This window comes from Oratosquilla oratoria, chromosome 1 (assembly GCF_046742065.1).
Source record: "Oratosquilla oratoria isolate Oo_2021 chromosome 1, ASM4674206v1, whole genome shotgun sequence".
NCBI classification, from domain to species: Eukaryota; Metazoa; Arthropoda; class Malacostraca; order Stomatopoda; family Squillidae; genus Oratosquilla; species Oratosquilla oratoria.
Window position 1 is genome coordinate 123,656,628 of NC_134777.1, and position 12,500 is coordinate 123,669,127.

At 42.6% G+C, this 12,500-nt stretch overlaps 1 protein-coding gene across 2 annotated transcripts in view; it reads left to right on the forward strand.

Moving 5' to 3' along the window:
• Nucleotides 1-12,500, forward strand: part of LOC143026189 (UDP-glucuronosyltransferase 2B15-like) — a 52,124-nt gene that overhangs the window by 32,643 nt on the left and 6,981 nt on the right. For both annotated transcript variants that reach the window (XM_076186208.1, XM_076186214.1), the window contains exons 2-6: nucleotides 1,513-1,720; nucleotides 2,920-3,050; nucleotides 4,823-5,028; nucleotides 5,896-6,074; nucleotides 7,640-7,831. In XM_076186208.1, coding sequence (XP_076042323.1) covers nucleotides 1,556-1,720; nucleotides 2,920-3,050; nucleotides 4,823-5,028; nucleotides 5,896-6,074; nucleotides 7,640-7,831 — 873 coding nt within the window. In that variant the 5' untranslated portion in view covers nucleotides 1,513-1,555. The remainder of the gene's footprint in view (nucleotides 1-1,512; nucleotides 1,721-2,919; nucleotides 3,051-4,822; nucleotides 5,029-5,895; nucleotides 6,075-7,639; nucleotides 7,832-12,500) is intronic.

Here is a 12,500-nt window from a genome sequence, read left to right on the forward strand (position 1 = left end):
TGTGTGTTTGCGCTTTTGTGCGCGTGTGTGTGTCTGCATGTATACATGTGTGTGTACGTGTGTATCTGCGTTTTTGCGTTTGTGTGTGTGTTTTTGTGTATTTGCCCGTGTGTGCACGTGTGTTTGTGCGTGCAATCTTGTGTACCTGTGTTCAGGTATGTGCGCGCGCGCGCGCGTGTGTGTACGTGTGTGTTTGCATGCGTCTGTTCGTGTGTGTGTGTGTGTGTGTGTGTGTGTGTGTGTGCGTGTGTGTGCGCGCGCGCATATGTACGTGTGTGTGTGAATGTGTGTGTGCGTGTGTTTGTGTGTTTGTTTTTGTGTTTGTGTGTGTGTTTTGTGTCTGTTTGTGTGTGTGTGCGGTGTTTGTGTGTGTGTGTATTGTTTGTCTGCATGTGTGTGTGTGTGTGTGTATTGTTTGTCTGCATGTGTACGTGTGTATGTGTGTACACGTGTTTTTGTGTTTGTTTGTGTGTGTGTGCGTGCGCGCGCGCGCGTGTGTGTGTGTGTGTGCGCGTGTCTGTGCATGCGTGTGTTCATGTGATCCTGTGTGTGTGTGTGTGTGTGTGTGTGTGTGTGTGTGTGTGTGTGTGTGTGTGTGTGTGTGTGTGTGTGTGTGTGTGTGTGTGTGTGTGTGTGTGCGTGTGAGTGCGTGCGTGCGTGTGTGAGAGAGAAACTGAGACATATAATCTCGTGTACCTCATTCTTGCAGAAGTTTGTGTCTGTCATGGAGGACACTGTACGAGGGCGGCTGGGTGGCTGGGTGGAGGAGGAGGAGGAGGAGAAGGAGGTTCGTTGTGCGTGACGGGGCGATGATGGAGGTGGGATGGAGGAGGTGGGAGGGTGGGTGGGTGTGAGGGCTTTTTTTAATCCTTCCTGTGTGACGCCGAGTTTGGAGGAGGAGGAAGAGGAGGAGGAGGAGGGAGAGGGAGAGTGTTAGTAGTAAGAGGACGAGAAGGAAGAGGAGGACGAGAAGGAAGAGGAGGAAGAGGAAGAGGAGACAAGGAGGAAGAGGATAGGACTAGGAAGAGGAGAACGAGGAAGAGGAGAACGAGGAAGAGGAGAACGAGGAAGAGGAGAGGAAGGAGGAGGAGGAAGAGAAAAAGGGGTTTGGTCGGAGCCATTGCAATGGGTTGTCTCCATCATCTTCTCTACTGAAGCGCTGGTAAATTACAGTCCGTGACAGCAATTTGCCTCCCCTCCCTCCCTCCCTCCCTCCCTCCCTCCCTGATTCATTGATGGACCAGATGTCATTGTCCGTATGTTGAACAGTGGCCGGATATGAACGAATAGATTTGTTATTTCAGTTTATGTAGACTGTAGAGCTTGTAGATTTGTAGTTTGTAGGTCAATATTCCAATAGAAAAAAAAGTGAAGAAAGGAGAGATGATATAATTTTCAAAAGATGTATGCAGGTTCGATACAGAGGCTATCATGCCTATCTACCACGCAGGGTGAAAAAAGAAAACTCCGATTAAATTTTTTTTTCTTTTCTTTTTTTTCTTTTTTGTCTAGGTCGCCATCAACTTCGGCAGAAGTCCCCACAAGGCGGACGAACATGTCCGGGACATCAGGACCGGGAAGCGCCTTTTTGTTTCTCCTGCTGGTGCAGTGGGTCACCGTGGGTCACGCCTTCAGGGTTCTCTACATCCTGCCGTACTGCGGTTCCCACGTCCTCTTCCACAACCAGCTTGCCCAGTCCATCGTCAGCCATGGGCACCAGGTGGGTACTGAGGTAGTGTTCGTCCTGCTGACGAAGGAAGAGGTTCCTACTGACGGAGGAGGAGTAGAGGTTCCTACTGACGGAGGGAGGCCTCAAGGGTGAGTGTCGGTCCCTACTGACAAAGTAAAACTCCAAGACTGAAAGGGTGAGTTGGGGTTCCTACTAACGAAGGAAGACCCCAAGGGTGAGTAGAGGTTCCTACTGACGAAGGGAGGCTTCAAGGCTGAGTGTTTGTTTTTACTAATGAACGAAGACACCCAAGGGTGAGTACAGGTTCCTACTGACGGAGGAAGACCCAAGGGTGAACGTTGGTTCCTACTGACGAAGGAAGGGTATGCGAGTGAGTAATTATCAAAAGAAAATGAATGTTAACATCTTATAAGTACAGATGTGGACAGTCGTAGTAACCCACCTTTTACCAAAACTATATTATTATTATTATTATATATATATATATATATATATATATATATATATATATATACATATATATATATCCATATATATAGATATATATACATATATGTATATATATATATATTATATATATATATATATATATATATATATATATACACATTTACTACCATACTATACAATAACGTGCATGCTGGTCTCGCACTCTCTTAGTTGTGGGTTCAAATCCCGCAGTCCTCTCCCATTCCCAGCATTGACATTTACCTGCCCCGGGCAAAGGTGACGGCTTCGGCCACAGCTACTAAGCGCCTCCTGCCGTAGGCTCCTTGCCTTCATATGCTTAAATCACCACAGAATTGAGCTGATTTTTTCGTAATAAAAAATGCATTTATGTTACAAAAAATGAGTAATATATTTGCATGATTTAATCGGATAGGGTTGTAATGTCTGCCTTAGTATACGTGCAAGGACGTGCGTACCCGCGCACACACGCATATTGGCTTTTCATCCGAGAGGGTAATAGCTGTCGATCACGAGACTAACACGTGATCCATAACCGTGGTGAATTTCTCTTACACACATACACATACTTTATGCTCTCATTTGGGAAGGTAATAGCTGTCGATCACGAGACTAACACGTGATTCAAGACCGTGGTTAAACACACACACACACACACACACACACACACACACACACACACACATATGGTTGTTACTGTTATGGTCAACATCGCCTTACAGACCCTACGGCCAACCGACCTAAAGGTTATTTGTTCACAGATCACAGTAGTTCGGCCCCTCGAGAAGAACATGTACGACTTCGCCAAGAGTCCAAACATCACCGAGTTCCTCATCGGCGTCAACAATTCGGACGGGAAGCTGCCCTACCTCACCCACGAAGAAAACGGACGGTAAGTGTTCCTCACCCACAAAGAAAACGGACGGTAACTGTCCGAAGGTTCGAATTTGTCCACTGGCGTTCTTTGGTGAGCGTGCGAGGATTCGAACTGGTACAAGTGTTCGAAGGTTCGATTAAGGATCCCCATCATTGGCCTCGTTAGGATAACATCCAATACTAGGTTCTCTGACACGCCTCACCTGTGTAAGGACCTCAAGCTCCACCTTCCTTCATAAGCCCCGCCTTCCTTCATAAGTCCCGCCTCCTTTCATAAGCTCCGCCCACTTCCTTTATAATTCCTACCTCCCTTTATAAATCCTGCCTCGTTTACTAAGCCCAGCCTCTCTTTACTAGCCCAGCCTTTCTTTCCAAACCCAGTTTCCCTTTACAAGCCCCGCCCTCCTTTACAAGCCCCGCCTATTTTTTACAATCCCCGCCTACCTTTACAAGCCTCGCCTACCCTTACAAGCCCCGCCTACCTTTACAAGCCCCGCCTACCTTTACAAGCCCGCCTACTTTTACAAGCCCCGTCTACCTTTACAAGCCCCACCTACCTTCAGAAGCTTATCCAACCCATAACTTAGACCTCTGGTTGCTTACTTTTAAGTGGCATGTCCTTAAGACGACACTAATTATTTTGTAATATTTGGGAAAAAAAATGAAAAAAATACACGAGTATAATCTCTGAATCATGTCATTATTCCTCGCACCAAGTACAGTCGCGAACAGTTTTGACCAACGATACAGTTCTCACAACGTCAATATGATTTTTTTTTTTTTTTTGTCGAGTACCTGATGCATTTTTCTATGTACCATTTAACTTACAATTAGGTCATTTTCTTGAATAGATAAAAAAAAATGTCAGATATAGATTTTGAATATCGTATAATCAAAAACTTCGGGTGGGTCAAATTTTTTTGCTCGTGACTGTACTTCTTTAATTAACGTTTTGTATTGATGCCCCCCCACCTCCCCCTTCCTCGAAACTGAGTAAATTAGTCCTGCAGAAATACAAAATATTCAAATTATATTCCTTCAAACTGTGACGATTGTTCGAAGGGGACGGGTGAGCGGTTGGGGATGGTGTCTCCTGAACTTGAGGTTCATGCGGCCCCTCCCCCCCCAAGGGTCCATGGGGGCTCTCCCAAGGAGTCCATGGGCCCCCAGAGATCCATGACAAGAATTTAGGTCATGGGGGGCATGGCCTGCTTTTACGAATTTTTACGATTTCTATATAATGTGACATGAGGAGGAATGGGCGGGGGGGGTGGGGGGGGTTCCTTTTGTGGCTACCTCCCTTGGAAGGGGGATAATGTGAGGAATTTGAATATAAAAGACATTTCCACTACTGTCTTGGCGGAAGATTATTATGGTTTTCAATTTTGTCAACATTTTGTTGTTATCGTTATTATTATAGTTATTGTTATTGTTATTATTACTATTATCATTACTATCACTATTATTACTATTATTATCATCATAATTCATTATCACTAATAACCATAATCATTATTTACATTTTTTGGTGGGGTAGGATTTGAGAGAAAAACGATGGGGGGAACCACACGAATATTGAGAATTCATGAAAAGGGGGTGTGGGCAGGGGAGGGGAATGGAGCGAAAACTGTCGAGAATCACTGGGCTAGTTCTTCCCCCGGCCCCGGGACAGCGAAAAATCAGAATGAATCATACAGAGTCACGCCCTTGAGCCTCCGAAGAGCCCACGACCTCAAACAAACTTCTTCACCAGGAACTTCTCTTACTCTCTTCCTCCTCCTCCTCCAGGGGAGAAACGCCCCTGAAGTTGTTCTGGGACAACGGCCTCTCCATCACCGCCGTGCCCTGGGACGGCTTGGCGACCGGCAAGGCGGTCTGCGCAGCGCTCCTGTCGCACGAGCCGCTCAAGGAGGACCTCCGCCAGCACCACTTCGACGTGGCTGTCGTCGAACTCATGTACAACGAGTGTGGACTCGCCCTGGCGCAGGCGCACGGTGAGTGGCCACAGGCGGAGGAGGAGGAGGAGAACGAGGAGGTGAAGAAAGGGAAGGAGGGGGAGGAGGAATAGGAGGTAAAGAAAGGGAAGGAGAGAGAGGAGGAGGTGAAGAAAGGGAAGGAGAGGGAGGAGGAATAGGAGGTAAAGAAAGGGGAGGGGAGGGAAGAGGAGGGAAGAGGAGGTGAAGAAAGAGAAGGAGAGGGAGGAGGAAGAGGAGATGAAGAAAGAGAAGGAGAGGGAGGAGGAGGAGGAGGTGAAGAAAGGGAAGGAGAGGGAGGAATAGAAAGTGAAGAAAGGGAAGGAGAGGGAAGAGGAGGTGAAGAAAGGGAAGGAGAGGGAGGAGAAGGTGAAAAAAGGGAAGGTGAGGGAGGAGGAGGAGGAGGTGAAGAAGGGGAAGGAGAGGGAAGAGGAGGAGGTGAATAAAGGGAAGGAGAGGGAAGAGGAGGTGAATAAAGGGAAGGAGAGGGAAGAGGAGGTGAATAAAGAGAAGGAGAGGGAAGAGGAGGAGGTGAATAAAGAGGAGGAGGTGAAGAAAGAGGAGTAGAAGGAAGAGGAGGAATAAGAGGGGTAAACGGAAAGAGATTAAAGAAAAGGTGAAAGGAATAGGAGGCCGAAGAGGAAGAGGAGGAGGAGAAGGACGAGAAAAAGGAAATGAAGGAGGAGGAGGGGGAGGGGGGAAGGAGAGGGCGGAAGAGAAGAAGAGGGACAAGAGAAAAGGAAAGGAGAAAGAGGGAAGGGAAGAGAGTGAGGAGGAGAGAAAATTGTGACGTCACCGGTATACTATGACGTCATACTGTGCCATCTAACATGACATCAGTGTAGCCATTTTTTCCTACAAAGGTTCTTCCTCTCCCTCCTGACGCAGGCATCCCCGTTGTCGGGTTTTGGCCGCTGTTCTTCGCGGGAGGCCAGCCCCAGTACACGTCGGCCTTCAACGCCCCTTCTGTAGTCCCGACTCTCCTGTCGGGGGTTCCCGATAGCATGACCTTCGCCCAAAGGCTTCTCAACTTCGCCCTCTACCTCGCAGGGAAGGTTATCATGCAGGTGAGTACCACCGAGGTGGACCTTGAGGCCTCGGGGTCCTCCTTCAGGTGTCGCCAGGCAATTTAATATACCTCAATAGATAAATAAATATATGAATAAACAAATAAGTGGATAAATAAAGGGATAGATAAACTATACTTCATTCTAATAAAAATTACACTCAATTTCTGCCATGTAGCTCGGTACGGTTGGTAGTCTTGCAGACTCCTGTGCCACACAGGCACCAGCGACACGTAGATTCCTCACCTCCTTCAGAAAAGATTACATTTCTCCACTTTGTTCATAAGATAGGAAATCTTAGTTTCAATAATTAGAAAGAGCATTCTACAACTATAATAAAGTTTTCAAAACTCGATAGGGTAAAATACTAAGTAATTATGTGCAGTTGGAGTCAAGGAAAAGAAATTGTCGGTTTATATACATCTTTATTTATAATCAATCGAAGTTTACAGCAATGATAAGTGTAGAATAAAACGTGTTCTGCATAACCCCTGAATACGATGGTGTATTCAGATTTCACATAGAAAGCCATAAAAAAAATCAGATTAAGGATTTTTTTTTTTTTTTCCATCATGACGCTCGGGGTGCGAGGGAGGGAGGAATGATAATTGCAGACTACTTCCCTCCTCCTTCCGACTTATTCGTCATTTAATTTATAATGAGAAAGTATTAGTTTTCCATCATTCTTACCCGAAACTATTTTTTTGTAATGTGGATTGATCAATAATCTGTGGAGACGGTAGGTAGATTATTTGAGTGTACTCAAAAAGATAAGAAAAATAGAGATATAAGTAAAACGACTACTTTCTCATGTTAATTAAATGATGAACAAGTTGAAAGGAGGAAGAGGAGGAGGAGGGAAGGCGTCAGGAATTACAATCCATCCATCCCTCGCGACACAAGTGTCATGACGCAAAATATTTATATCCCTAATTTTATTTCTTATGACTCACTATGTGAAATCTGAATGCACCATCGTGTTCAGGAGTTGTTTATGTAGGAGAACACATGTTTTATTCTACACTTATCATAATTACTGTAAACATCGATTAATTATAAGTAAATATGCGTATAAACTAATAATTTATTTTTCTCGACTTCAACTCCACATAATTACCAAGCTTCTTACCCTACCGAGTTTTGAAACTAAATTTTCCTATCTTATAAACGAAGTGGGGAAATATAATATTTTCTAAAGGAGGTAAGGAATTTGCGTTTCGCTGGTACATGAGTGGAGAAGGAGGCTTTAGGACTACCAAATGTTCCGAGCTGCACGGCAGAAATCGAGTGTAATTTCTTATAGGAATGGAGTATATATGGATGAATAAGTAAATGAATAAATTGGATAAATAGAAACAAATATGAATAAAATAAGTGGGTAGATAAAACAAAATGAAAATAGAAAATAAAACAAAAATTATCTTTGCTTTGCTTTTCCTCTCCCCACTGACCCGACTCGACCCTACCCGATTCGGCCCGACCCAATTCGACCTGAATCGACCCTGCCCGACCTAATTCGACCCTGCCCGACCCTATTCGACCCGGCCCGACCCTTGATTGGGCAGATCTACTTCCACACAATCTCGTCGACCATCGTACATTTCCTGCCGGAGTCGCCGCCGCCGGCCGCCCTCCTGGCCAACCTGTCGGGCGTCCTGATCGGCTCGCACTACGCCCTCGACTACCCGCGCCCGCTCCCGCCCACCTTCATCAACGTGGGCGACATGCACCTCCGCGAACCAAAACCGCTTCCGCAGGTAAGTCCTCTTGTATTCACACTGTATATTCCATATGTTGTATATATTGTATATTGCACATGTTGTATATACTGTATATTGCGTGTTGTATATATTGTATATTGCACATGTATATATTGTATATTGCACATGTATATATTGTATATTGCACATGTATATATTGTATATTGCACATGTTGTATATATTGTATATTGCACATGTATATATTGTACATTGCACATGTATATATTGTATATTGCACATGTATATATTGTATATTGCACATGTATATATTGTATATTGCATATGTTTTATATATTGTATACTACATGTTTTATATATTGTAAATTGCATATGTTGTATATATTGTATATTGCAGTGCTTCTCAAAGTATCTGATGTGACGGACCGGCATTTTTTTTTCCAATGTGCTTGGCTAGCCAATCACACATCTGTGATCAATTGTAACCAATTTGGTTTTTTGTCCTTAAGAAACTCGAAAAGCTCGTTTCGTAGCTCAAATATTCTTAACAGGAATTGCCCCCTCGATAGCCAACGTCCATCGGCATGCAATAGAAGCTTTTTGTGATCAGCTCCCATATCATCACATAATGTAGTGTATAGTCTCGAATTTAAAGCATTCATCTTTATTTTACAATTTTTACCATCTCGCTGAGTACACTGTTTAGTTCTGTGGATTTTTTTTTTCTTTTTTTTTTTTTTTTTTTTGCAAGACTTTCTCGGCGAAGGAAGCAGTGCGTCGACTTGCATTCTGGGTAACCACTCCCGAATGCCGGCCTATCATTGGAGCAGCGCCATCAGAACACACGCCTACACAAAACTTGAAATCCAACCCACATTTGTTAAGGATGTAGTCGCTCACTGTCTTGGACACATCAGAACTAGTTGTTTTTGTCGGTAGCGAAGCAGAAAAAAAATCTTCCTTCAAATCAGCTTCATGTTCAAAGCGCACATACACCATCAGAATTGCCTGATTAGCAAAGTCTGTACATTCATCAAACTGCAAAGAAAAGTACTCTGCTAACTGAATTTGTTCTATGAGCTGATCTTGCATATCGTGAGCCAGATCGTGAGTTCGTCGATCTATTGTGTCATTTGAAAGTGGTACCTAAGCCACTTTCTTTGCCGCTGGCTCGCCTAGCATTTCTATGCAGACATCTTTAACCCATTAAACTCCAATGACAAGATGTCTTGTCATTTGGTCAAATAAAACAAAATATCATAAAACACCAAAATGTTTGATCAAACACCAGAAAAATATGACGTCAGTCCTCGCTTCGCTTCAAAGGTCTGATTCTGACGGCCTTTTAAATCAACATGCTTTCTCTCAAAGAATTCTTTTGGCTTTGAACTCGTTTCTTTGTGTTTTGTATTTAAACGTACCTTGAGATTTGACGTCTTCATTGACTCGTCAGCCAACACTTCTCCACTACATACACACTGTGGTTTTTGCATTCCCCCATCATTCGTGGCTACAAAACCGAATTTACTGTACGACGAGTCATATTGCCGAGTAAAGCTAGTACGAATTATTTTTCCCTGCAATACTTCGGTTTCATTTGCACCTCCGTCATCTGATTCATAATTACTTGTGGGTTCAGCAACCGCACGTTTCGGCTTGATGAATATGTCCATAGGGCCTCGCTTCCCCATCAGCGGGTTATAACAGAACCTCTAATGACACGCGCAGATATCCGTATGATGCTCTCTTACTTTTTTATGGTAACTGCGTGTGATTAGCCGTGGGGAGGAATGAGGACTTCTACACTCAAAATCTGACAACACAAGTTTAAATTTACTTTAATTCGTATTATAAACCATCACCGTCGAATTATTTGTTGACTAAATATACGTAACAGAACACCAGTAAGCTATAGTAGATAGAATGTATATTGTCATATCACAAATATACTTCAATTACTTACATAATCTCTACCACATCCGGCCAACTGATAAGTTGTTTACTTCTTACAATTAGGTCGTTTAGTCACCGAAACTGATGCTGCACCCTCCATTTTCTGTTATTTCACTTACTTTCTTCATAGAAAACTATGATACATTGTCAAATTATATTTTTACTACAGGTTAATTTACCTATTGTTGTCATACGATTTTCACACCCCTGTTTTCATTGCGTAAGGACAAATTACTGAAACTAGAAGTCACAGCCTAGAATTTCCTTGAAATTCCTTAGATTCTACGAATTCCTCAACTGGTATATTGTACATTGCGTATCATATATTGCATATCATATATTGTGTGATGTATTTGTATACTGTAACTGTATTTATGTATTATGTATTGCATATTGTATAATGTATTTTGTACGCTGTATTAACTGCATATTTGGTATTGCGTTAATTTTTTTAGAAGTGCACACTTAAACGATATGGCAATAGAAAATGAAATATAAATTTTATAGATTATAATACATCAACATAATATATTTTTTCTTTGCGGAAATCAATAACAAAAATGTTGCAAAAATCTATACACTAAAGGAGCCGCGGCGACTACTTGAGACGCATCTTTGTTTTGATAGATGCGGAAGTCGAAGAAATTGTAGAGGGGTTTCATAACTTCAAGAAAAACAAACCTCAGCTCCGTAGCACCGTTTCAAAATTGTGACGTCATTTGGAGTAAACGAACACCCGGTACACAAGGTAGCCATTACCAAAGTCAAACTGACAATGACGGGACTGGACAGTTGACACAAACATGGCGTCTCGAACCTATCGTCGCACCTCCGTTGGGTGATGTAATTGTTTTTAGCAAGTTTTTTTGTTATTGATTTCCGCCAAGAAAAACATGTATTACGTTGATGTATCATAATTTACAAATTAAACATTTAATTTTTCTATTGCTATATCGTTTAGGTGTGCACTTCTAAAAATTTACCTAGGATTTCATTTGCACTGAAAATACATATTCGTTATTTTATAACGTTATCTATATACCAAGAGCATTTTCCCCCTTACAAGGGGGTAGCCAAGTCAGAGACACGTACCTATTCCCACCCATTTCACAACTTAGATTTTTTTTAAATCTTCGCTTAAATACAAACACGAAGTATTGGTGTAGTTTTGGTCAGGTTCGGTTTTTGTCCTAGATGGATTTTGATCGGCGGGCACGCCCGTTAACGGGCACATTTGACGGTTAAATGGTCAAATTGCCCGAGTGCTCGTCGAACGAAATCACAAAGGCGGTGCCCGTTAGCTGGAGCTTCGACCCTGCCTGACGCAAATTAACATCGTGAACCCACAGCAGACTTTCCTCCCACATCCTACGTTTCTTTTTCTCCTTTTTTTTTTTTTATTTTTTTTTTTTTGACACAAAGCAATTATCGGTATTAGTCCAGTTGTGCACAACTAAGCGATATAACATTAGAAAAATAAATATTAAATTTGTAAATTATAATACATGAATGTAATATGCGATTTTCATGGCGGAAATTAAAAGAAAAATAACTTGCTACAAGAAAATATACTAAAGAACGAAGTCACTAGCATAGGATCGGGACGCCATCTTGTCGTTTGTCAAGTGGCGCTTCCGCCAGTACCTCGCGAGGTATGTATTCTTGAAGCAATACTATGGAGCTGAAATCCATGCATTCCTTCAAGCTATGAAAAACCTATATACCCCGCAATCAGAAAGAGTGATTGAACAGGCCGCCAACATCCGTCACGACGACGACGACGATCATTCGGATGACCTTTAAATTACAGGTACCGATTTACTAAATACAGGTTAGGTTAGAATAGACGAATTTATCATCCTTTCATTTCTTCGACGTCGGCATCTTACGAGATCTGTTTTAGCAACTTTTTTATTTTTCATTTCCGCCAAGAAAATTGCATATTACGTTGATATGTTATGATTAACAAAATTAAAATTCTATTTTCTATTGCTATATCGCTTAGTTGTGCACAACTGGACATTTAACTTTCATGACTTGTCGTTAAATATCTTTTCCATCAACACTATAAACACCACAAAGCATAAATTAGGTATAACTAACATTATTTCGCTAAAATAATTGTATAGATACTCTCTGAAAGGAAGATTTTTTCACAAAATTCAGTAAGATTAAGAGAGGTTCTTTTTCGGCCTTCCTCACTGAAAATCAGATCACTGTAAGAAACTTGTGTCGTCATTGGCGGGAATTTGGCCACGCCCACTGTCGTGTGACGTAAACGAATATGATTAGATGTTAGAGTCGTCATGGTGAATATTTTCTTGACAATGCTAGGCGCCATGCTTGTCGGTACCGCACTCCACACGCTAGTGGCTATTCATCAACTTGGTCATGTGGACAATTTTCACGGGCAGGCCCGATCGTCTGGACACGGCTTAATGGTTACCAGCTGAGCACGCTACCACTGTACCACAGAATAACAGAAACATATATTTATCGTGTGTGTGTGTGTGTGTGTGTGTGTGTGTGTGTGTGTGTGTGTGTGTGTGTGTGTGTGTGTGTGTGTGTGTGTGTGTGTGTGTGTGTGTGTGTGTGTGTGTGTGTGTGTGTGTGTGTGTGTGTGTGTGTGTGTGTGTGTGTGTGTGTGTGTGTGTGTGTGTGTGTGTCCATCGCATCCAGAGGTATATGCTTGTTGGACTCGTGATTAACAGCTATTTCCCTCCCGGAATAGGGCTCAGAGCTCATAAATGACCG